Source organism: Staurois parvus, unplaced genomic scaffold (genome assembly GCF_062004578.1).
Source record: "Staurois parvus isolate SC_StPar_1 unplaced genomic scaffold, SC_StPar_1.0 ptg000694l, whole genome shotgun sequence".
Classification (NCBI taxonomy): domain Eukaryota; kingdom Metazoa; phylum Chordata; class Amphibia; order Anura; family Ranidae; genus Staurois; species Staurois parvus.
The window spans coordinates 7246331-7270578 of record NW_028318490.1 but is presented as its reverse complement, the minus strand read 5'-3'; the positions used below and the strand labels follow the sequence as shown (position 1 = coordinate 7270578).

Sequence of the window (24248 nt, the reverse complement as noted above, 5' to 3'; positions counted from 1 at the left end):
ATCTACTCCCTGGAAAGCTGATTGTTCCCCTCCATCGTAAGACTTTCCACTCCACCTTAAGCCTAAAGTGCTTTCTGAAGCACATGGTGCTATGACAGCCACCCAGGGATTATGAAAACGTTTTTTGTTTCTCGCATGCTTTGGTGGCCCTCTCTCTGTAAGGACTCCTGTTCCTATGTATGTGTTCCTGCTGCCTCTACACCTGCCGATGTGGTCCAGTCTGCCACTACACCAGTTATACTGCTCCAGCCCTTGCAAATTGATCCTCCTGCTTTTTCATGTTTGTGACTTACCCAAATATATCAGTAGGCTCACCCTACTACAACTACAACTGCTCAAACCTAAGAAGTTCCATCCGTCCTTTAAATAGACTGCCTCATTCGGCCAGGTGGAGTCCTTGACTTTTCCTTCAAGCCACTCTGCATCCAGCCTGTGTTCCAGCTATCCAGCTTGTCTCCAGTGATATGTCACCTGCTATCAAGCGTGGTGTTACTGGTTCTCTGTCTACTGTCCAGTTTGGCTCCATAGTGTCTCTGCCTGCTAACCCACCTAACCTTGCTGATCCCCTGACCATTGCCCAGCTTGATGGTTCTGTACCTAATTCCCAGTCTGATGGTCCAGTGCCCATTGTCCAGCCTGCCTCTAAGAGTCCAGTGGAAGTTAAGGTTAAGAACATGTAAGCGCTCCTGTTCCATGACAGCTGCATTCCAGCATCCTGGTTTTGGCTGTAATGCATTCTCCCTGTCTGCCTGTCCACCTGCAAGGTGATTGATGTTGCCAGTTCCTGGGTGGAGGCCAAACCTGATTTAAGCCAACCAAGCCTGCAGTCTCATGCTTATGATACTGTGGTTAACATGTGCTTCAAGCACCCTGTTTGTCTGCCCTGCTCTGCTGTTTGGATTCCCGTTTATGATGTTGGATTGGAACTTGGACTTTACTCTGAACTCTGCCTGTATTTTGACTACGGACTTGAGCCTGACTATTCTGAACCTTGCCTGCCTTGTACCTGGACTATCATTGGACCACCCTGCCTGCCTGACAACTGCAAGTACCTGTTTGCTGTGCTAAGTTCAGGCCTGCCCCGGTGTGTTGACCAGGCACTATAGCATTGTGTTTTACTTTAGGACCTGGGGGCAACCGAGCCTGCTTGCCTTATGTGTACACGGGCTGCTATAGGTAAAGAACACAGAAACCAGCTATAGTGCTATAGTGACCACCTGCGCTAGGGGTAAGCGTGACACTTCTAATCAGTAAATTGCCAGAAGAGAAAATTAGTTTAATAAATATACAAGGGGCGTTTTAAGTAAAACCGGGACTTTTGAGTTTATATAATAACAGGAATAATTTCACAGAGGGGAAACTGCATTTATTTTCCAGCATACTCCCCTGCTACATTTAGACCCTTATCCCAGCATTTAACTAATGCCTGAAAAGCTTCGGTATAGAAAAATTTGTCAGTATGCCTAAACCATTCTAGAACAGCCTGCTTCACTCTGTCATCATTATGTTTACCGTTCCCACAGAAAGATTGGTTCTGTGTGCAATTTCAGGGTTTTGTGTCGATTATCTAGGATCAGGCGTTCCATGTGCTGAATGTTCACAGGAATGACTGCTGTGGGCTGAGAACCACCAAGGCCATTATTATCACTGACAGAAGTATGGCTATATTTGAAACGTTTACACTATTTAAATGTCTTACTGTGGCTGAGCTTCTCATCACCGTACTGTGCTTGAAGTCTACTGTAGATATCTGTAGGTTTTAAGCCTTCATTCATAAGAAACTTCATCACCACACAGTGTTCCATGCATGCACTAACACTGTTGTCTGCCATCTTGATTAACCGTCTCTGGATTGGCCTGCGACATGTGCGCCACCTATCAATAATAGGACACACTTTCCACCTACTACTGCCTGTAGTACCGCCACACTAGAATCCCATGAATACCTGTAAAATTGAAAGTCCCAGTTTGACTTGAATGCCCCTCGTGTGTGTGTGTGTGTATATATGTATATATATATATATATATATATATATATATATATATATATATATATATAAACACTGTGCAAAAGTCTTAGGCAGATGTGAAAAAATGCAGTAAATTAAGAATGCTTTCAGAAGAGGACTTGTTCATTGTTTCTTTTTATCATTTGACGCAATGGAAAGCAAATGAACAGAAGAGAAATCCATATCAAAACCAATATTTGGTGTGATCACCCTTTGCCTTCAAAACAGCATCAATTCTTTGATTCTTCTAGGCACACTTGCACACAGTTTTTGAAAGAACTTGGCAAGTAGGTTTTTCCAAACATCTTGGATAACTAACCACAGATCTTCTGTGGATGTAAGCTGCCTCAAATCCTTCTGTCTCTTCATGTAATCTTATACAGACTCAATGATATTGATATTAGGGCTCTTTGGTATCAAAACCATCACTTCCAGAAATCCTTGTTCTTTTTAAGTTAGTTCTTAACCACATGCCGCCCAGCCACTGTATAAATACGTGTCAGGGTGGCACAGCTGGGCAAAACCACGTTTTAAAACATGTGTTTTGTAAATAGGTAAGGGGCGCGCGCGAGGCGCACCGCTGCCCTACCTGTCCCGCCGATCACAGCCACGGATGTCAGTCGCCGGGTCACAGCCGGTCCTTACCGGCTATGTCCCGGTGATCGGCAGCAATCCCTGACAGAGAGCACAGCTGCAGTAGCTGTGCTTTCTGTCAGTTCCCTGACAGCTCCAGGACAAGCTGATCGGGACAGAAGAGTTTCTCTCTCCCGATCAGCGGTGTCCTGTGCAGTACACACCCCCGCCCCCTAGTAAAACACTCCCCTCACACAGATAACCCTTTCCCTGAAAAATAAACTTAACCCCTTCCTCCCCAGTGCCATTAGTACAGTTTTAGTGTTTTTTTTTTCACTGATCACTGTATTGGTGTCACTGGGGATGTCAGTGACCCAAAGTCAGTACCCCCCAATGTCAGTCCAGCAGTCCCGCCATAAGTCGCTGATCGCCGCCATAAGTCGCTGATCGCCGCCATAAGTCACTGATCACCGCCATTATTAATATAAAAAAAAAACTAAAAATCCCAGTATCTTTCCCGCCATTTGTAAATGCTATAACGTTCACGTAAACCAATTAATTTACACGTATTGGGTTTTTGTTTTAGCAAAGACATGTTGCAGAATGCATTTTGGCAGAAATTTATGACTAACTTTGATTTTTACATTTTTTTTTACTGAACATGTTTTATAGCAAAAAGTCCAAAATATTGTTTTTTTTCCTCAAAATTGTCAGCCTTTTTTTTATAGCACAAAAAATAAAAACTGCACAGGCGTTCAAATACCACCAAAAGAAAGCTCAATTTGTGGGAAAAAAAAGGATGTAAATTTCATTTATGTACCATATTGCATGACTGCGCAATTGTCCGTTAAACTAGCGCAGCGCTGTATAGCAAAAAAAATGGCGTAAATTGCAGTATCTATACCATAGTTTGTAGACGCTATAACTTTCACACAAAGCAATCAATATACACTTATTGGGATTTTTTTTACCAAAAACATGTAGCAGAATACATTTTGGCCTAAATTTATAACCAACTTTGAGTTTACTATATATTTTTTATAGCTGAAAGTAAAAAATATTGTTTTTCTTCAAAATTTTTGGCCTTTTTTTGTTTATAGCGTGAAAAATAAAAAGCGCACAGGTGATCAAATACCACTGAAAGAAAGCTCTATTTGTGTGAAAAAAAGGACGTAAATTTCGTTTGCGTGCAGAATTGCATGACTGCGCAATTATCAGTTGAATTCGTGCAGCGCCGAGTAGCAAAAAGAGGCCTGGTCATTAAGGGGAGTAAATCCTCTGGAGGTCAAGTGGTTAATAACATTGGCTGTATGTTTGAGGTTGTTGTCCTGCTGCAGAATAAATTGGGGGGCCAATCACATGCCTCCCTGATGGTATAGCATGACGGATAAGTATCTGCCTGAATCTCTCAGCAATGAGGACACCATTGATCCTGACCAAATCTCCAAATCCATTTGCAGAAATGCAACCCCAAACTTGCAAGGAACCTCTGCTATGCTTCACTGTTGCCTGCAGACACTCATTATTGTACCGCTCTCCAACCCCTCGTGGACAAATTCCCTTTTTCTGCAGTCAAATTCAAATTTTGACTCAGTGTTTTCATGCATAAGAAATGGAAATTAGGCTAACTGACTCAACTATGCATGAAAACATAGGAACTTGGGTGCAGAAAAATGCAGCAGGTGCTCTGGATTGATGAATGACAAATTTGAAATATTTGGCTGTAGCAAAAGGCAGTTTGCTTGAGAAGGGCTGAAGAGAGGTACAATAAAGAATGTCTGCAGGCAACAGTGAAGCATGGCTGAGGTTCCTTGCAAGTTTGGGGTTGCATTTCTGCAAATGGAGTTGGAGATTTGGTCAGGATTAATGGTGTCCTCATAGCTAAGAGATACAGGCAGATAATTATGCATCATGCCCAGGGGCGGACTGACCATTTGAGCACTCGGGCACTGCCCGAGGGCCCAGGGTCAGTAGGGGGCCCCATGAGATGCCCCTGGTACCTTTCATTGGCTTTTTCATAGGCTTTTTTGGGTGTGGGCGAGGACACAGGGGCCCCATGATCCCTTATTGCCCGGGGGCCCCACGAGTTGTCAGTCCACCCCTGATCATGCCATACCATTAGGGAGATGTGTGATTGGCTTCAAATTTATTCTACAGCAGGAAAATGATGCCAAACATACAGCTAACATAATTAAGAATTATCTTCACTGTAAAGAAGAACAAGGAGGCTCCCAGAGAGCTCTGATTTCAACATCATTGAGTCTGTCTGGGATTACATGAAGAGACAAGAGGATTTGAGGCAGTTTACATCCACAGAAGATCTGTGGTTAGTTCTCCAAGATTTTTAGAACAACCTAACTGTCAAGTTCCTTCAAAAATGTGTGCAAGTGTACAGAAGAATGGAATAATTAATGCTGTTTTGAAGGCAAAGTGTGGACACGCCAAATAATGAGTTGAGTTGGATTTCTCTTTTGGTAATTTTCTTCCATTTTGTTGATTGATAAAAATAAACTATTAACACTTCTATTTCTGAAAGCATTCTTAATTTACAGAATTTGCCTAAGACTTTTTCACAGTACTGTGTATGTACAGTATATATATATATATATATATATATAGTTTTTGGTTTTGGATTTTTTAATGGATGAAATCTATTAGGGTAGTGAATCATTTACACACACCGGCCACCTTAATAGGTACACCTGTTCAAATGCTTGGTAACACAAATTGCTAATCAGCCAATCACATGGCAGCAATGTAGATGTGGTGAAGACGACTTGCTGAAGTTCAAACTGAACATCAGAATGAGGAAGAAAGGGGATTTAAGTGACTTTGAATGTGACATTGTTGTTAGTGCCAGACAGGCTGGTCTGAGTATTTAAAAAACTGCTGGTCTACTGGGATTTTTGCTCACAACCATCTCTAGGGTTTACAGAGAATGGTCCAAACAAGAGAAAATATCCAGTAGCAGCAGTTGTGTGAATGAAAATGCCTTCTTTATGTCAGAGGAGAATAGGCAGACTGGTTGCTGCGACATTCAGATGGTAGGCTCAGAATTTGGTGTAAACAACATGAAAGCATGGATCCATCCTGCCTTGTATCAATGGTTCAGGTTGGTGGTGGTGTAATGGTGTGGGGGATATTTTATTGGCACTAGCAAGGTGTGCCTAATAAAGTGGCCGGTGAGTGTAGATTTGCAGTCTTTACTGCTTACCCTTCTTGGAGATACCTTTTGAAGATAACATCTTTTCTTTACATGGAAAAAATCTATATATACCTCTGTCTTGGAAGTTGGGTGTGTTGGGCTCTCTAGAACTCAGTTAGTGGACAGTCCTTGTGGACCTATAGCGCCCCTTGTGCTCCATGGCTTACACTCTATTGGCACACCTCTCTCCTTTGACACATTGTGGCATTCAGTTGTATTGTATTATAAAAAGATTATCTATGTACACATTATTGACCATCATGTCCTCTGATGAAGATTTTCTGAAACATTTAAATGCTTTTGGATCATCTACTTACATGTTGGTGTTTTTCTAGCTGTGAGGATGATCTCCGTATATATACCTTTGTGGTTGATCAGCAACTAATTTTATATGATGTTTTTAATGAAATTGTATTAATAATTTGTACTTTTATAATAATTTGTGTGTAAGTGCCTAAAAAGTCCCTAATTCAACCAATTGTATACAATCCTACATATGGGACATGGCACCCAGCATGATCAGACTTATAGAATAATTAATATTATATATATATTTGTCAATCAATATATTTTTTTACCAGTGATGACCTTTATACCCTGTCTCCATTTATATATTCTTTTTAGTTTCCTACTTAAGACACATATGATTTTGTATAAGTACATAATGGTAATGGTTACCACCACCCACATCCTGCATTTCAAGGAAATAGTCTCACCACGTCTAATAAGTAAAATGCCATTTCCTGTATGACCAGAACATTAGTTAACTCCATTGGATAGAAGTGAAACAAGCATTTTTCATGCATGCATTTGGTGATTAGGTTAAATAATTAAAAAATAATAATAAACTGCACAATATTGTTGTAACAAACTATGGGCAAATATAATTACGTAAGCAGTTCCAGTACATGACAATAATACTCTTTAAACCATTTGTGCGTCCGAGCGCAAATTGCATATTTGTATTTCATTTTAATGTTACGCTCATTCTTAATGAAACAAAGCCATCAAATGGATTTGAAAAAGAATGAAAGATAAGGTCATCTTATGTTACTTTATTTTTATGTTAAGGTTGTCACACTTCATTTCGGAACTATGATTATTGAACAGCGTCACTTGTACAATAGGCATGGTGCTGCTGTTGCTTTTTCAGGAATGCAAGATATCAATATATTTTTATGGTATGCTCTGTATCATAGACAGTCAGTGATTTTTATTATCTTTTTTCACTGACAGATCATAAAAATATTTCAATGTCAATTCAAGCAGCATAAATGTAAATGATCATTTTCACTTTCATTACTTTCTATGTACAGAATAAAGTGACTAAAGTAGGAGAGGCAAGTAGAATGGAGCTACTTGGACCGGTACAAACTGTCCACCCATGCCGTAATCACAGGTAATTACTAGGGCTGTTATCTGTCTTTTGCCTTCGTATTGCTTCAAAGTACATTTAATTCAATTGCTGTAATTTTTTGCCCTCCCTCAGTACAGTGACTTGTGGAGTGGAAATGATCTAGTGACGTCTGAGTCCCTTACATGCACCCTTGGGAGGGAGACTAGTCAATATCAAGCTGATGCTGACCATAAATACAGAGCCCCCTGGCTGTTTCACATAACACCCTGGGGAGACTTGCATGCCATACAATGCAGTGAGAATCTTGCTGTGTGTTTTTCTTGGATCACTGCACAACCTCACTTCTCCTGCATGCCAGCTGGGAGCACCTGTGGCACACTTCTGCAAGAATCAAGAGACAGAAACTGCAAACACACCTACCCAAATCAGCTCAAGGTTTGTCCTCTGCTTGATTTTCACTATTCATGTCATTTCTCTGCTGCTAGTTTTCTATTGTATTTCTTATTATCTTCTATTATTTTTGTATTCACTTTGAACAGATTTATGTACAAATGGGCAATTCAGTGAAAGGATGCCTTAGAATCACATAGCTTTGTTATTAATGTATTTTGTGAGATCTTTTAAGCTATTGCTATTATTATTATTTTTATTTTTACCAGTCCAAATAAGTTAAGACAAATAATTAAGCTGGAAAGCAGTATTTATGTGTTACTACCCTTATACTTTATTTATTTATATGCTACTATGTAATATTTTATTACTGTCTGAATTGACAGTAAAAGTACAAGTCACTTTTCACAACAAAATTTTAAGATTTTTATCAATCAGAGTGGGTTAAATTGATTTTGTATTTCAACTTATTTTAAAAAGCTTAAAAGTATACTTCTTTGTGAAAAAAATTGTGATAAAAGAAAATGTAGGGTAAAAAAAATAAAGTTTGTGTTTACTTCCAGGTAGCACTTATATAAAGGTAGTTCAACATAATTTGATATACAATAAATAATTTTTTTTGTGCTGACAACCAACCACAACTTACAGCCATTTTATTGTAAGCAGTAGTAGTAATATAGTATAATTTTAACTGTGGATTACACATGTAACATTTTTCACAAATGTTGTGGGAATTTGAGCACATTTAGAACATCCCTTATATTTGAACCTGTTCCCTGGCAAAAAACAGGGATTGATCAGATCCCATAGTAGTAGCAGTGACTGATAGAGTCTCCACTGTATTTCTTCTGTTGTTTGATTAACACACAGCAGAAGAAAACTCAGAAAACAGTTATATGCAGGATGTGTACTTTAGCATCAAACATGTTCAGTACTACAATACATATTTATTATTTATTTCAGGTACTTATATAGCGCCGTCAATTTACGCAGCACTTTACATATATATTGTACATTCACATCAGTCCCTAAGCCTCAAGGGGTATACAATCTGAGGTCCCTAACTCACATTCATACATACATATACTAGGGACAATTTAGACAGGATCCAATGAACCTACCAGCATGTGTTTGGAGTGTGGAAGGAAACCGGAGTGCCTGGAGGAAACCCATGCAGGCACAGGGAGAACATGCAAACTCCAGGCAGGTGGAGCTGTGGTTGGGATTCGAACCAGCAACCCTAGTACTGCCAGGCAGAAGTGCTAACCATTTAGCCACTGTGCCGCCCCATATTGGGGTTTATTTACTAAAACTGGAGAGTGCAAAATCTGGTGCAACTCTGCATCGAAACCAATCAGCTGCCCGGTTTTATTGGCAAAGCTTAACTAAACAAGCTAAAGTTAGAAGCTGATTGGCTATCGTGTACAGCTGCACCAGATTCTGAATGTACCAGTTTTAGTACATCCCCCTCATTCAGAACTACAATCTGTATACTCATTTGAGTTGTATAGCTACCAAGTTTGCTGTCAGTCAGGTTTCTGTATTCATCTTAAATAAAATAACCTGATAAAAAGAAAATGTAAATAAAAGTATACTTATTTTAAGCTAGCCACTTTTTTTTATATATTTATACAGATGGAAAAGTGTACAAGTCTGCTTCTGGTGTCTTTAATACTGTGCGCTACAATCTCACAGACATTTGGATTAGTTTTATCAGTAAGTACATTTACTATATATTCTATATACACAAATGGATCAATTTGCTAAAGTAGTTATCAAAGTGTTCACTGCAATCCTCCAATCACATGCAAGGCAAAATCCTGTGTTTAAATCCCCTGAAAATGATTGGGTATCCAAAATGAATACAGTTTTGTTTTGCCAAATGAACATTATCTACTTTTTAGTAAGTCAAGGAGACAGCAAATGAAAGAGGGAGAAGAAGAGAGATGAAAGAAATTTATCTACAAATACAAAGATTTTGTTTATAGTGACCAATCACTTTTAATATGTTGTTATGTGGAAAAATGAAAAAGGAATCTGATTTTGCATATACACAAGCAATTACATTTTTTGCAGCATTTACTTTTCTTCAGCTTTTATAAATATTCTTCTGATTGCATCATTTACCTTATTAAAATGTAAGATGGCCTTAGTGAATGGTTAATGATTTTTGTTTAACAATAATACTATATCATATATATGAAAATATTGCTTCATTTTGTATATAGTTTTTCTTATCAACTGGAACCAGGTGTTAATGTTGTTAATATTTTAGATTAATCAGAATGAAAACTTGATCTTTATAGAATAGCTCTCATAACTTAGCCTGAGCTGCTGATATTTGAAAGTATTAAGATTTGCCTTCAAAAAATGGGCAAAATGTGTCAATATGGTGGGAGAGATTTACTGAAACTGATGCTCAGAGAATCTGGTGTAATCTGCTTCTAACTTCAGCTTGTTCAATTAGCCTTTGAAAATAAAACCTAGAAGCAAATTGGCTACTATGTATAACTGCACTACAATCTGTGTGAACCAGTTTTAGTAAATCACCTTTATTGGCTGCCAAGGCTGAAATTATAGATCATTATTTTATTTATACTATATTTTAAATTTAAACAAATATATGTATATGTCCATGTCATCTTTGTTTTCTGAACGGCAAAGATGATTCAACTTTTCTGTTAGTTGTAAAGCTATGCGAACCACTTCTTAATTTTTATAGCTTTTAATTAATTATATAAAATACAAAATTTGTACTACAATGTTAGCATTTGAGAGTATGTGCAAACGAAAAACAAGACAATCCCTAGGTGACGAGTCCTGTTATCTCAGCAGTTGTTAAGTAGAGGTCCTGGATGAATTTGGTAAACAGACATATAGCCACTGGAGGGAGGAATCTGCAAATATTCTCATGAGATGCTGTAAAAAAATCATTTGAAACAGAAGATAAGTAAATAGTTGAAAGCCAAAGCAAAAAAAATCAAAAACTACACAGTCCTGACATTGGACCCTATTTTTCAGCACCTTAAAGATGCCAAGAATAAACATTGCACTGTACATGCTTTGGTAAAGGAGACATAAAGGGTCTTATACTGAAAAACTGTGATCAAACGCAATTTTTTTTATGACTTCAGAGAGAGACCAGATTGTGGAAGAGAGAAAGAAGGCAATGAGACTCAATAGTGGAGGGGATCAGATTGTGTTTGGATATACAGTAAATATGATCACCTATTTACCAGATCAAGTGGTCTGCTTAGATAAATGATAAACAAGTACTTTTAATTTAGGGAATTCAAATCATGATGATGTAGTGTACCTGTAAGACCATGGGCTAAGCCACCCCTATTATATTCTATTGCCCTTTTACTTATCCATTCACGGACTGGAGGGGGATTTGGAAGTGTAATGATAAAAAGTCCAGAAAAATATCTTTTTGTAGCAAATTATATGCCATGTGAAGGATCAATGCACCTACTTACTACACCTACAATCCTTCCTTCCTGTCTCACTGCCTTCTCTCCTTCCACTCTTTCATAGTCCATTCTTCTGTTTTCTTTTCCCTCTCCTTCACAGTTCATTCTTGCTACCAAACCTCACAATGTGACCTCACTGGCCTCTGTCTCTGCTGCCATACCAAATAATGGGACTTCTGAGAAACCCCACTTTAATATGTGACGGACTTTGAGGACATTTTTTATTAGCCACCTTAAGATGGACTAGTACACCTAAAGTAAATTTTTACTTAAAACCTGCTTTTAGTGCATTCTTTGTCTTTCTTTTTTACTTTTCCTTTTAGATAAAGGCTCTTTCATTTACATGCTTTGCTGCTCAAAGTTTACTAGGCCTGTGTTGTGTAAAAGAAAGTTGAATGGTCAGGTTTCATTTTTGATGGTGGCATACTATTTTATTTGGGTGAGACTATATTATTTTCACAAGGCAGAAGTCATTTTGTTCAGCTCATACAGCACTTCACTGTTTTTGGTTCATCTTTTACATTCCTCCTTTACATTCCTTCTTTTTCATTGGTATTATATACAGTACATGTGAAAAGGTGTGTTAAAACCATCCACTGTTCTTCAGACCTACCAATTACAGTGATGAGACATCACACTTTGTGTAATGTATTTTCGTTACCCGGTTGAAAATGACCCCTACCATCAAAGGGCTGTTGTTTTTGCCCCACCACTATCTATTCTCAGTCCTCTCCTACCCACATCCTAGCTGCTTTAGAAGGGCCAAGTATGTGAGTTTGTTAAATGCCAGCCACTATAAAAGGGTGAACTCCCAGCAGCTATTTTTCAGTGTCTCTAAATTAGGGAGAACTAATAGTCTCTGCAAGGAGATTTTCTTGGGATATGATGCTATACTGTACTATATTGCATGAAATTACTGTGGCTTGCACTGTGGAGGGCTGCAAATACAAATAACCCCAACACTCCCTTTTAGGATAAACTTTCTTGGTGTGTCTGCAACAATTCTGATTGCTGTTTAGGTGATGCCACCCCCCTCCCCCACACCTCCACCACCATTGCAGTTGTTTTATTATTTTTCTATTTTAATGTTATTTCACATTTAGCCATTTTCTTATTTTCTGCTAGGATGGAAAAATGAGCTGAAGTTAGTGTTTCAGGGATTATTTTTTAGGGGAGGTATACTGTAAATTCTGTTGTGAGGGACTTTTTAATTACCCTGGGGTACGCAGTGTATGTTGTTCAAGCAGGCAAAACTGCCCTTTGTTATCAGTATGTCGCTGCATACTTGTACGGTAAGGTAGTGTGCACCAAAGCACCATGTATTATTCCTCTCTATTGCCATAGCTGCCATTAGGTAACCCCTTTTATTAAAAGAAAAATAACAGACAGGCCTAGAGTAAGACGTTTCTGCATGCTGAGGTGGAAGGGCAGGCAGAGAGAGAGAGAAAAATGTCTCCAAATCACTCCTATGCCTAGTTTCTTAGAATCTGGCTTTTCATGTGCTTGTGGAGTCCCATTTCCCTGAATGTATGGCCTGTGCTACAACACAGTGACATGTACCCAGCCACTATTTACCCAGAAGACCATTTCTTCCCTGTGTCACTGGACTAGGCTTTCAGTAGCAGGGTACACAATACCATAGACATGCAATCCAGTAAACATGAGCATGGATGCTGCATATTGGTTAGCACAAACCTTTGGCAGTTGGAAAGGATACAGGATGGGGCACACCTCTGACACTGGAGGACCCTCCATGTGTCTTGTCTGATAGTGACAAAGCAGTCACTTGTACCATCTCCTTCTAATTGGCCTTCTCCACTGACTTCTTAGAACCAATAGGTCTCAGTTCCAATAGTCCCCCCTCCCCCAAGTGCCCCCAAGCATATGCACTATCCCAGGCTAAATGCTGGTTGTGCTGTGTTGCAGTTTGTATTCATAGGGGAACAGGAGCTACACTGGCACAGGGCTGTTTACAGCTCTCTATGCCCAGGCTATAGTGTTGCTGAGCCCTTGTCATTTTCAACCAGGAAAGGGTGTGTATGACCATGTCACTAACCTGATGGCTGCCCTTCTCCTGGTAAAAATTGTGATGTACCAACCTGGAGGTGCATTGGTTAATTATGGAGTACCATAATCCTTCATATGGCCAGAAGGGTTTGTGGTTACTTTAGGAAATCATATTCAGCCAGTATTCAGAAATGTAGCACCAACATAGCTGCCTGCCAACTGTTTCATTTGTGACATCTCAACATGCTGAACTGAACATTGACCATGCTGCAGAAGCAACAATGTACTATCAGAGAATACATACTCCAGAGCTTTAACAGTCTGGGCATTGGAGACACAGCAGCAGAAGGAAGAAGAAGACTTGCTGGACTGTCAGGGCCAGCAGGATATTTTGCCTACTGCTTCCATCCCTGTAAGGCAGAGATAGCAGGAAGCAATATAGCAATACAAAGAGGAGGAGAAGGGTTGGGGTACTGGCAGTGAGTAGGAGGAAATGGGGTAGGCCTCATGGGGATGTTTAATTTCTTCCTAACCCAGGTAGTTGTACATGGGTGGGGTGATATTGTTGAGGACAGTGTTAGCCACAGGGGCACAGAGGATTCAGTGTCCTCTGCTGCAGGTAATTTGTGGGCAATTGGTCTTTTATGCTTAAATGCCTGTGCAAGGACCCTAGAATTAAGATAATCAAAGAGAGGGGTGTGTATTAGGTGGTCACCCTATTAGATCCCTAACACAAGTGTAAAACAGCCAATCTACTGCCAGCTTTATAGAGGGAGCCTAAAATGCAACACTTTGAGCAGGTGCTGCATAAGAATCTCTATGATATATTTCCTGATGGTGGTCATAGAGATCCCTAACAGGAGGAGCAGCGGTGCTGGCAGCCACCTCAATGCTGTGTTTCAGAGTTGTTTTTAAACCACAGCAGCCAGGCCTGTTTAAAGGCAGCACTGACAGACAGCACCTGAACCAAATAAATTCTGATTACATTGACTCTAGTGCTGATTAAGACACTTTGTGAAGTGAGGCCCCCATGAAATACCAGATGTCCAGGCTGGACCACTGGTCAAATTTTGCACAGTATGTGCCAGAGCTTCTGGCTTTTCAATGTGCCATCTGAAAGGGCTTTCAGTGCAGCAGGAGGCAAATCCACCAGCTCCCTGACAGTGTGGACAGGCTCACTTTCATGACCCAGTCTTGAATTACCAGTGGCTACAAAACCCCTGCTGCATACTAGATTTTTAATTGTCCTCTACCCCCAACAAAAAAAAATAATACCTGCCATAATTACCAGCTCCTGCCACCTCTCTTGGCCTATTCCTGTGCTCTGGCACTTTAAACATACCACATAATCTTTCCCCAACTTGACTCCAGCTCTCTAATTTTGAATGTTTGCTATAGGGTTAGCAGCCAGTTCCAGTGCCCAGGTACTGTCAAGGTGTAATACAGTGTTTTCACAGCTGGACCACAGCTGCCAAATTTCTAATGTTTGCAACAGGTAAAATACTACATTGCACCTCAAAGCTTGCAACCTATCCTATTGCTCAGCTACTCAAAAAGTGTTTAAGTTTTGATTCTCAGATAATACAACCTAATATTTATTTCAAAGTAATTTTTTTCATATTTTCCTCTTATAATGTGTCCTCGTCAACCTGTTTGCATACTACGCAGCCACTGTACAATATTTTTGGCTATTGTCTCTCAGATAATATGTGATGATAGTGAGGTCTGATGAACCTCAAATTGTGTGGCGAGAATTGGATTGTAACATTGGATACATTGCCACCTTCATTTTCCCGTAAGTTCACAACTTGGTAACAAAAATGGTTAGACTAAAATCTCATGTCCATTCTAAGCAGTCCTGGGAGGTGACACTTTTTTCCAATCTAGAAGAAAGGACTTATGATGCAATCCTGTTGTAAATGGACAAATTGTAAAGGATCTGGAGTGCAGTCCAAGGAACATACTGTACATCTGTGATTCTGGGATCATAACCTAAAGCTGAACTCTCACATATCTTAAACTCTCAGTTTACAATCATATTACATAACCCCTACTGTAGAACTATACCGACACTATACCGACAAACTATATATGACACTCCTGCAGACCCTTAGAATGGTTAGAGTTAGCTCTACAACACCCTCTTCAGGGACAAGAAAAGATGGCTCTAACAACAGCTGCAAGCTCATGTTTTACCTTTGAAACTAGGGGGCTACTGACTCCTGCAACACCAAATTAGACTTCATCTTCAAGTGTTCTTAATGCTAAACTGTATACTAAGACCAGACTCCACTTAAGTATTTTTTCACTTTTAAACCCTTTTTTTCAGATATTTCTTGCACCATTTTCCTCAACTTTTTTCATTAAAATAATATGTAATTATGATTAAAAGGAATGCTCTAACTAGAAATTAAGAACTCTGTCCCATGTTATGTAATACACTTTAATGTTTATTGCAAAATTAAACCTGCCTCGTATATCCTTCCCATATTGCAGTCTAACCAGGTTGTTTACATACTATTTAGCCACTGTTCAATATCAATGGCTATTGTCTGTCAAATAATACACAATTATTTTTAATTTAGGATAAAATCTGTCACATCTCTCCTGCTCAGTTCACACTAGTGAACTCTAGTGAGGTTCCCAGTGTGGGCTGTGATTTCTGGAAAGGTGCAGGGAGCTTTTGCCTGTGCTTTGAGAGGCACGGTAGTTCATCTAAATGAATGGGCTGCCACACCACAGCCCAAAAAATGGCACTAGTGAGAACCAGGCCTAATATGGGGACTAACCAAGATGGTTACATACTGAACAGCTAATAAACAATATTTGTGGCTACTGTCTGTCAGGTAATACCTTCTAATTTGTATTGCAAGATAAAATCTGTCTTGTCTCCTTCTATTTGCTGTCTATTCAAGTGTTCATATACTAACCTGATACTACAATTTCAACCAAACACATACCTAAAGTCTATACTTTTAATATTTTGGGTATATGCAGATAAGCAGTATTTGGGGAGCTTTGGGTGGTGGTTGTGAAGTGTTTTTATGCACTCTGACTTGACATTGTGTTTAATTATCAAAGTTCTGTAACACCACATACAGCGTAAAGGTATCTCCAAGCATTTAATTTAAAGGATTGGCATTTTGTCTGGTTTTGGGAATTTCAAACAGATTTCGAGGAATTGAACCCTAGCAGTAACATAGTTAGATAGGTGAAAAAGTATATTAGAAGCAGAGTAGAAAATGCTGGCTGATTAAGACCAAGTTGTAAACTTGGTTCCCTTTCTTAATTTTCTGCATCAATGCAGAGGTTTTATTAAAGCCCTGTTACTAGAGGGACGGAGTTAGACTAGCCCTACCATCACAGAGTAAAGGTGGCTGGTTCTGTTGAAAGCAGTGTAAGTGCTATCAGTTCTGCCACCATTATGTAAAAGGTGACCTGTCCTGTCAAACAGTAAAGAGTAAAAGCAGAAAACATTCTAATTTAGATAGTCATATCCAGCAAGGAGGTTGTTGTAAGTAGAATGCATGTGAAACCTACTCACACAAATATTATACCTCATGTCAGCATCACACCTTAAATTATGAATCTTGGGTCAACCATGCAAATATACATGTTTAGTAATACCCTTGAAGTATTGTGAATGTGCCTCTAATATGCATTGGGAGCAATTTTCTGATTTAAATGAAATGTCTTTTTAGGGTAAAGAGAAGCGTGGCTGGACATTGAACAGTGCAGGTTATCTTTTAGGACCACGTAAGTGATTAGAAAAAGTTTTATATGCTCCATATTTGGGTGACTTTGTGTTACAGTACATATTCAGTATATCTTTAAATGCATTTTATTTGAGATATTTGCAAGTTTAAACACAAACACATATACTGAACACACAGTGAAGCCATGAAGAAAACACCAAAAAGAATAGCCATTGTTACACCTAGCCACGACTGTAAGGTTATGAGAATGTTGTTTCTGTTCACACTGTGTTATACTTACAGGTCTTAACCTATAAAAGGTAAAGCTAGCTAATGCCCCAGTGAATTCACAGATTTGATTAGATACACCTATGGCCAAAATAGAAAGATCCAGGCATTTGGTTCCAATCTAAACATCTGGAATATGTAGGCCAGATAGAAAGGTCCTTCATTGACTACAACTAAAATGTCCTGAACTGTCTCCCAAGTTCTACAGTGTGTAGTCATTTTTTACTTAATACAAGAAGTTGTCCTACAGTACACATGGCTCTACAAAAGTTCATATTCTATATCACCTGAGCCAAGATGGATATCATTGCCTTTCCTATTGGGGAAGTCATTGCCAAAAATGTCAAAGTTGCAACATAAAAGCCTTCAATTATATACAACTATTAGGTGTTGGTGTCTGGGGTTACTTTAGCAAGCTTTAAAAAGAACTACATTATCCATTGTATGTGCCGGTAGTAAAGCCTTTAACGCTAAGTGGTTTCATGGCATTTCTATCTGGATAAATTATTATGCAGCCAGACTGTTCTAGGTCCCTTTTGTTGTTGATCACAGAGCAGTTACATTGTCTGCTATGTCTGTATAGAGACTGATCATTTCAAATTCCAGATGGCTCCATATATTTCTCAGGACTCCAGTGCTGAGATCTCTAAGTTCCTAGGCTTTTGAATCTGCCACAGTTAGTGGTCTATTTTTGCAGTTTGATTTTATACATTTATTATCTAATCTAACAAAAGTAAAGGGAACAGCTCAAGGTGGGAGGGAACATGTAACAGTTAAGGTAGGTGGGAAAATAGCAAGAAACTATGACATGGATATGATGCCAATTAAGTCCCCAAAAGCTATAAGAAGCTAGATGGTGACTTGAAAATCAGTCTCCATTTATGATTAATCAAATCAGTTTTGGTCAGGCTGACTGTTGAAGTTTATTTATACAAATGTATTCTCTTTGAGGGTTTTTTACTTATTTTTAAAATATTTTAGTATTTTGCATTGTGCATTTAACTGCAACATTTAAAACAATTACTTCTTTTATGTCTTTGTAAATGTCACAAGATGTTCCTCACTGTCTTTGAGTATGCAGACCAAACTATAGACTGGATTACAAAGAGAGTTCCAAAGACGCTGTTTAAAACTCAACCTTTTTGACAACTGGTCATAACCATATGTGATAGATTCCCTTAGAGTGTTATTGTAGGACTCCCCCCATCTTAGTGATAAACTATAGGATCTCTTGGTTTTAAAACCTCCATCTTGCCCAAACTTTGAAATTGGCAGTCTGAAGCAACATTTAACACTGAGGTGCATGTAATACGTTTGTAACATTTTGAAAGAGATGTCAGCACTATATTTACAGTATACAGTAATATGTTAACTTTAGAGTAATTTGCCAACACCTACTACTGCACAGAGAGGCAAGCAGTATTGTGTCACTGCTGATGGACTCCAAAGCAGTCACATATGCTACTATAGTTATAGTAGATTTCCTTTCTTGTGTTTAAATTTTAATGAAACATTTTTCTTTTGGAAACTCAAGATACAACTGTATCTAAGAAATGTTATGCCTATGTATTTCAATTGTTTTTTTTTCATTTGAAGAATTAAAACTGGCTTTTCTAATAATGCTTGCTTCCTGGACCATTAATTTGAGCTGCACCTAGTTAAAGAAAAGTTTTTGGTAATAAGGAAATTGAAATAATGATATGAAGATGCATAATAACACCTTTCCTCTCTCAATGTTCTCATTCTCCATCCATCAAAAATAAATAGATAAAAATGGGGTGTTCTTTGTTGCTCCTTCAGTATCAGCTGTAGCAAGCTTTATTCCAGAGAAAGGTTCCTTTATGTAAAAAAAACCTTATAAATGTAAATTAAAGGAATCATTAAGAATTATTGTAAAGAGTGTCAACATTGCTAAAAATGGGACAGTTATGCATCTGAATTTGGGAAACAGCTAAGCCTTATAATAAAACTGGGAGATGACATTTCTCTTTATGGAAAAAAGTGTAGTCTTAAAAATATCAGCATGCTAGCCCTAAATCAATAAAGAGCTAACGTAAAAGTTCTAACATTTCCATAATTAAACCTAAAATGAAACTAAATGTAATTTAAAAAGCAAAAAATCAAGTACTATTTTAGACCTCCCAGCATTTTAAAGCAAATCTGTAATGAGAGAAAAAGGGAGGCTGCCATTGCTCATCTTCTGAAAATTGCTGTTTGCCTGCTTCTTGTACTAATCAGGAGGGTCAGATTTAAAATGCATTTAAAGTATATGCACAATCTTGTGGCACTGATACATTCCAAACCAGACCAAACATCTGATGTGTATTCTCATGGTATTTATTATGTACACAGGATGCCCACAGAGACATGCACAATAATAACAGCATACATGTAGCTAGTTCTCTTCAAAATTAGTTTGCTAAGCAGCACAGGCTTTAACATTGATGTATACCAAATGAGTAATTAAAATAGGAAATTATATTTTTTAGAGCTATTTTAAATCAGTTAGCCATTTTACATGTGCTTTTCATGCAAGAACAATACATCGTGGCACGTGGACTGTTATCACCAAATGTGACTTAAAAAAAATAAAAACATTTATAGTAAGGAAACCCTAATACATGTTTTGCAAAGGGGTATCACAGTGTACATGTGCATGCATGCTAACTTTGGCCTGTACAGTTTCATACTTTGCTACTTGTGAATGGATGGTATAATGATAACTATCCAAATTCACTTTGCATTATTTTCTAGTCACATTGTAGATTTATTTTAAGGAAATAGATTAACACACACATTTTCTAATGCATTTACCTGCAAATAAGATATAAAACAGCCTTATTTGAATGCTCCATGCAGACCAGGGGCAGACTGACAACTCATGGGGTCCCCGGGCAATAGGGGATCATGGGGCCCCTCTGTCCCTGCCCAAACTCAAAAAAGCCTATGAAAAAGGTACCAGGGGCATCTCATGGGGCCCCCTACTGACCCCGGGCCCTCGGGCAGTGCCCGAATATCCAAATGGTCAGTCCGCCCCGATGCAGACTGAACATGGGGACTGCAAGATATTCATTAAAACAAGATTGCATGCTTTACCTGATCAGCTAAAGCCCAAATTCAGGAGTTAGAAAACAATTATCCCTCCTTACTGCATGGGTTAAAGGCGTTTTATGTCAATGACAAAGTAATTGAACAGATATGGCCAAGTGGCCATTTTAGGTCAATGATGCCACTAGCATCCCTGTCCTTTTATTACATGTGGCTGTGGGACAGGGAATTCCATGGCCACAGCTGATTGGCAGCCTGCAGTCATGTGACAGTTTCTATCAGGTTCGGGCTGAATTTAGTTCACTCCAAACCTAATCTCATCCTTACTGAGCAAAGGCAACCTTTGTGTTTCTCTAAGTATGGTTTTCCTTAAGTTCTTCTTTATATAGAGCTGTGTGTACAGCATGCTTTTACAAAGCATTTTCAGAGCTTCTGGCAAGATTTGTTGAAGCCTTTAGGACCTGTTAACACTTGTGGCTGGAGGGATGCATTAAAAACGCTTCGTTTTTACTGGACAGCAGCTTGCTGCACACATTGCTCTTATACAAATTGAAGTACATGTGGTCAAGGCTTAAAATCTAAAATGAGGACACTTTAAGACTTACTCAAAACAAATACAAACTAATCTGCAAAATCTTGCAGATTTGTCAATAATTGAAACCACCCCAGGAATCTGAAAGTTAAACTGCTAATAAAAATTAGACTAGAAGGTATTTTTGTAGGAAAACACATATAATTTCCCCTAAATGAATATATGGAAAGTTTTCCATACATATATTTTTCATGGACTGCCCTTCGTATATCACATTCCCTATAATTCAGGATAAGGTTTCCCACCCATTTTTGATAAAGCTTAAGCACAGTATGGAAAACAGCTCCTTTTTCTACACCTCTCCTAATATGCACATTGATATGTTGCTATACTCAAATAAAAAAAACCTGTTTAGTATCAGATTTTCAAGCACAGAAGCTGTTTTCTCCAAATGATTCAGTATATGATTTAACTGTGTGATTTATAGGCTTGTGCCATTTTCTGCAATGAATTCTAAGAGAATTTAATCTTCTGCAGTGATTCTGTGAGCTCATTTTCATTAAATAGATCAAAGTGGCATAATGATGGTCTGTTTCTGCCAGATGCCAGCTTGGTTAGAATGGCTAATGGCCGCCATCTCTTATTTCAGGTCGTATTGATCAGCTTGTACTGGTTAAGGAAATTCCCATTGAAATGGGGAGAGAAGAGTCACCTGGGGAATGTAAGTAGGTTAGGTGAGGGCAGACACTGCTTCCTTTTGTTAAACAGACTTTAAATTAGAATTAAACACCACTAAACACATAAACTGAAATAACAAACTGATTATAAAATATTTAAAATGCATGGTAAAGAAAATGATAAAATAGAAACAAATTTTAACCAGGTATCACTGGGTTTAGAAATTCATTTATACATTCATTAATTCATGCATTCATTCATTCATAAAATTAATGAATTCAGTTTTATCTCCCCAACTTTTTTTTTTCTCATAGAACAATTAACGTTGTACTGTTGTGAGTTGCTAAGATTTGCCATAGACATTTTAGCCTTTCAACCAGAATTAGGGCTCATGCACATTGGCAAATCTGCTTGCACAGCATAAACAAACATCCATAATTTAATGCCTGGGAGCCCATGGTGCTGTGCACAACCCCCCAATGATATGAATGGGTGAAGGTGGCTGTACGCAACTATACGCCACTGCTAGCATAAAGTGGCCTTCATCCTTTCATGTCTACGGGCTGTTGTGCAAACTTATGAATGGTTGGAGGTGGCTGTATGTAACTAGGTTCCACAACTTGCATAAAGTGGCCTCCATTATTTCATGTCTATGGGCAGTTGTGCATAGGGGCTCCGGGGCACTAAAATATGCCTGATTTTTTACCCCATGTGGGCAAATGCACACTTGTGCATGAGATCTTACTGTTTTTATAATAAAGCTTTTTTTATTGTTGCCTAGGCTTTCATTTGGGTGATTTTTTCCATGACTTCCTGCCTGTATACATATGCGGATCTCCCATGACTTCCTTTTCTAGTTATGGTTGTCAGATAGAACAGGAAGAAAAGAAAAACATCCTCTGTGGGGACACAAGGAACATTTTTCTGTCATATTTGAAATGTTCCCTAACAGAGACACAGACAGTATTGAAACGGACAGTCCCAGTCCTTTCCTGCCCTACAAAGAACTAACACCAAAACTTTTGGCTGGAGTTAGACTTACAAGAGACCTGTCCTGACGAAATTGGCTTGATCAGCAATTAAAAGGATGTTGGCTTCCTTTTATGCACTTCCTACAGCTCCACCTCACCGCTTCGCAAACTGCAGTAGTGAGTTGTAGTATGGGTGACCTAAGGGTTTATCTAGAGGAAACACGGTCATCTCTAATTGTATAATGGAAGCAGACACATGTAGGACTGTAGGAGTTGCATGGGGAAATAATAGTAACAAAGCTATTTAGTAATCATTTTTTAAAGTGTTAAGGTGGTCTATAAAGACTGGTATTTCATTGGCTAAGCGGTGAGGTTGGGTGGAGTTAGGCAGATTTCTATGCTAGGTGCACATCTTGTGGTTATTGAGTCCCGCTATAGAGAGATGTTCTAGCCATAGCACCAGTGCTAAGGGCAGCTTAAGCTGCCTATTGCCTTTGGATTACATAATTATATTACTGAACCTCAGCAGTTGCAAACTCTCTGGTTTGAAAGGGCTTTCTAATAACCAGGATTTATATATATATATATATATATATATATATATATATGTGTGTGTGTGTGTTTAAAACGGTCCCTGCTCATCAACATGTTGTTTTTAGGCTTTTAAAGTGTTACTAAACCCACAACAGTAAAATCAGTCTGTATATGCAGTAAAGCATGCTTGTTATACTCAATGTGGAACCTATGGGGTTAATCCTCTGCATTGTGTAAAAATGCTGTTTGATCCTTTTTTCTCCGTGCCTCCCCTTTTTCAAGTGACCACCTCTTAATTCCAGACTGAAACCATAGGCATGCACATGCTCAGTTTGGTGTGTATTGCTAGAGAGGGGTTTTTTTCCCCCTTGGGAGAGTGCATGTGATCATCACAGGGCCAATCGGCACTGTCCAGACAGAGGTCAGGGGATTTCCATCCTCCTAAAGCAGAAAGAAAACTCCTCCTACAAGCTTTAGCTAGTGGTGGGCTGGACACAGATAGAAGTCACAAGATTGCTCTAACTGCTGTTAAGAAAAGGTATTTAGCAGTTTATATTTACTAAAATAATTGCACTTCCATGGTCTGTGTACTGTGGGAGACCAGATATAGTGAATGCAAAGTCCGGGGTTTAGTAACACTTTAATTATTTAATTTTTGCCTTCCTCTGAATCAACTGTGGATATAGGGTTCTGTGTTATGGAGGTTTTCTATTTTTTTATTCTGTTTATTTTTTTATTGGTTGAACTAGATTGACACTGGATAATGTCTTTTTTCAACCCAAATAACTATATAATTATTCATTCATTTCTTCTCAGCCACAAATCAGCATAAGACTTGCCCTAAACGTTTGGACCTGATTGGTAGCTGTGGGAAAATAACTCAATTTCCTAGGAAGAACACATTGATATACACGGCTTTGGGGTTGATTTATTAAACTTAAGAGGCGAAATCTGGTGCAGCTCTGCATAGAAACCAATCAGCTTCCAGATTTTTTTGTCAAAATTTAATCGAACAAGCTGATGTTAAAAGCTGATTGGCTACCATGCACAGCTGCACCAGATTTTGCACTCTCTAGTTCTAGTCAATCTCTTTGAGTCATTGTTTAAATTGCTGGTTAAGCTGGGTACACACAGACTAAAAATCAGCTGGTTCATCAGGTACCGGTTATATTTTGATCCATGTGTTACCCTCTCTTTTTAACAGAAGTCTGTTGTTAGACAGGTTTCTGATAAACGGTCCTGCTGGAAAATCAGCAATTGAGCAGCCAGTAGCTGCAGCACTGATCAGTGTATTCTTTCAGGGGAGGAGTCCCCGCTTTCAGAATACAATAACGCAGCATAGGAGCTCCCTGCATCCACAGTGGGAAGGGAGGTTGGGGTTAAACTGAACACTTTGAGTTACTCGTATAAAATCTATGTTCTACCTAATTTGGTTGTACTTTAAAAAATTACTTGGGAATTTTATTTTACAAGGTAATTAGACACATA

The 24248-nt window shown here is 38.6% G+C and overlaps 1 protein-coding gene across 1 annotated transcript in view; it reads left to right on the top strand.

Annotated features, from left to right (window-relative positions):
• The first annotated feature begins 7103 nt into the window (after positions 1 to 7103).
• The window catches only part of LOC149446255 (galanin peptides-like), a 33994-nt gene continuing 16849 nt past the window's right edge, over positions 7104 to 24248 (top strand). Inside the window, exons 1-4 of the mRNA XM_089652774.1 lie at positions 7104 to 7186; positions 7277 to 7579; positions 9170 to 9250; positions 16716 to 16770. Coding sequence (XP_089508900.1) covers positions 7496 to 7579; positions 9170 to 9250; positions 16716 to 16770 — 220 coding nt within the window. The 5' untranslated portion in view covers positions 7104 to 7186; positions 7277 to 7495. The remainder of the gene's footprint in view (positions 7187 to 7276; positions 7580 to 9169; positions 9251 to 16715; positions 16771 to 24248) is intronic.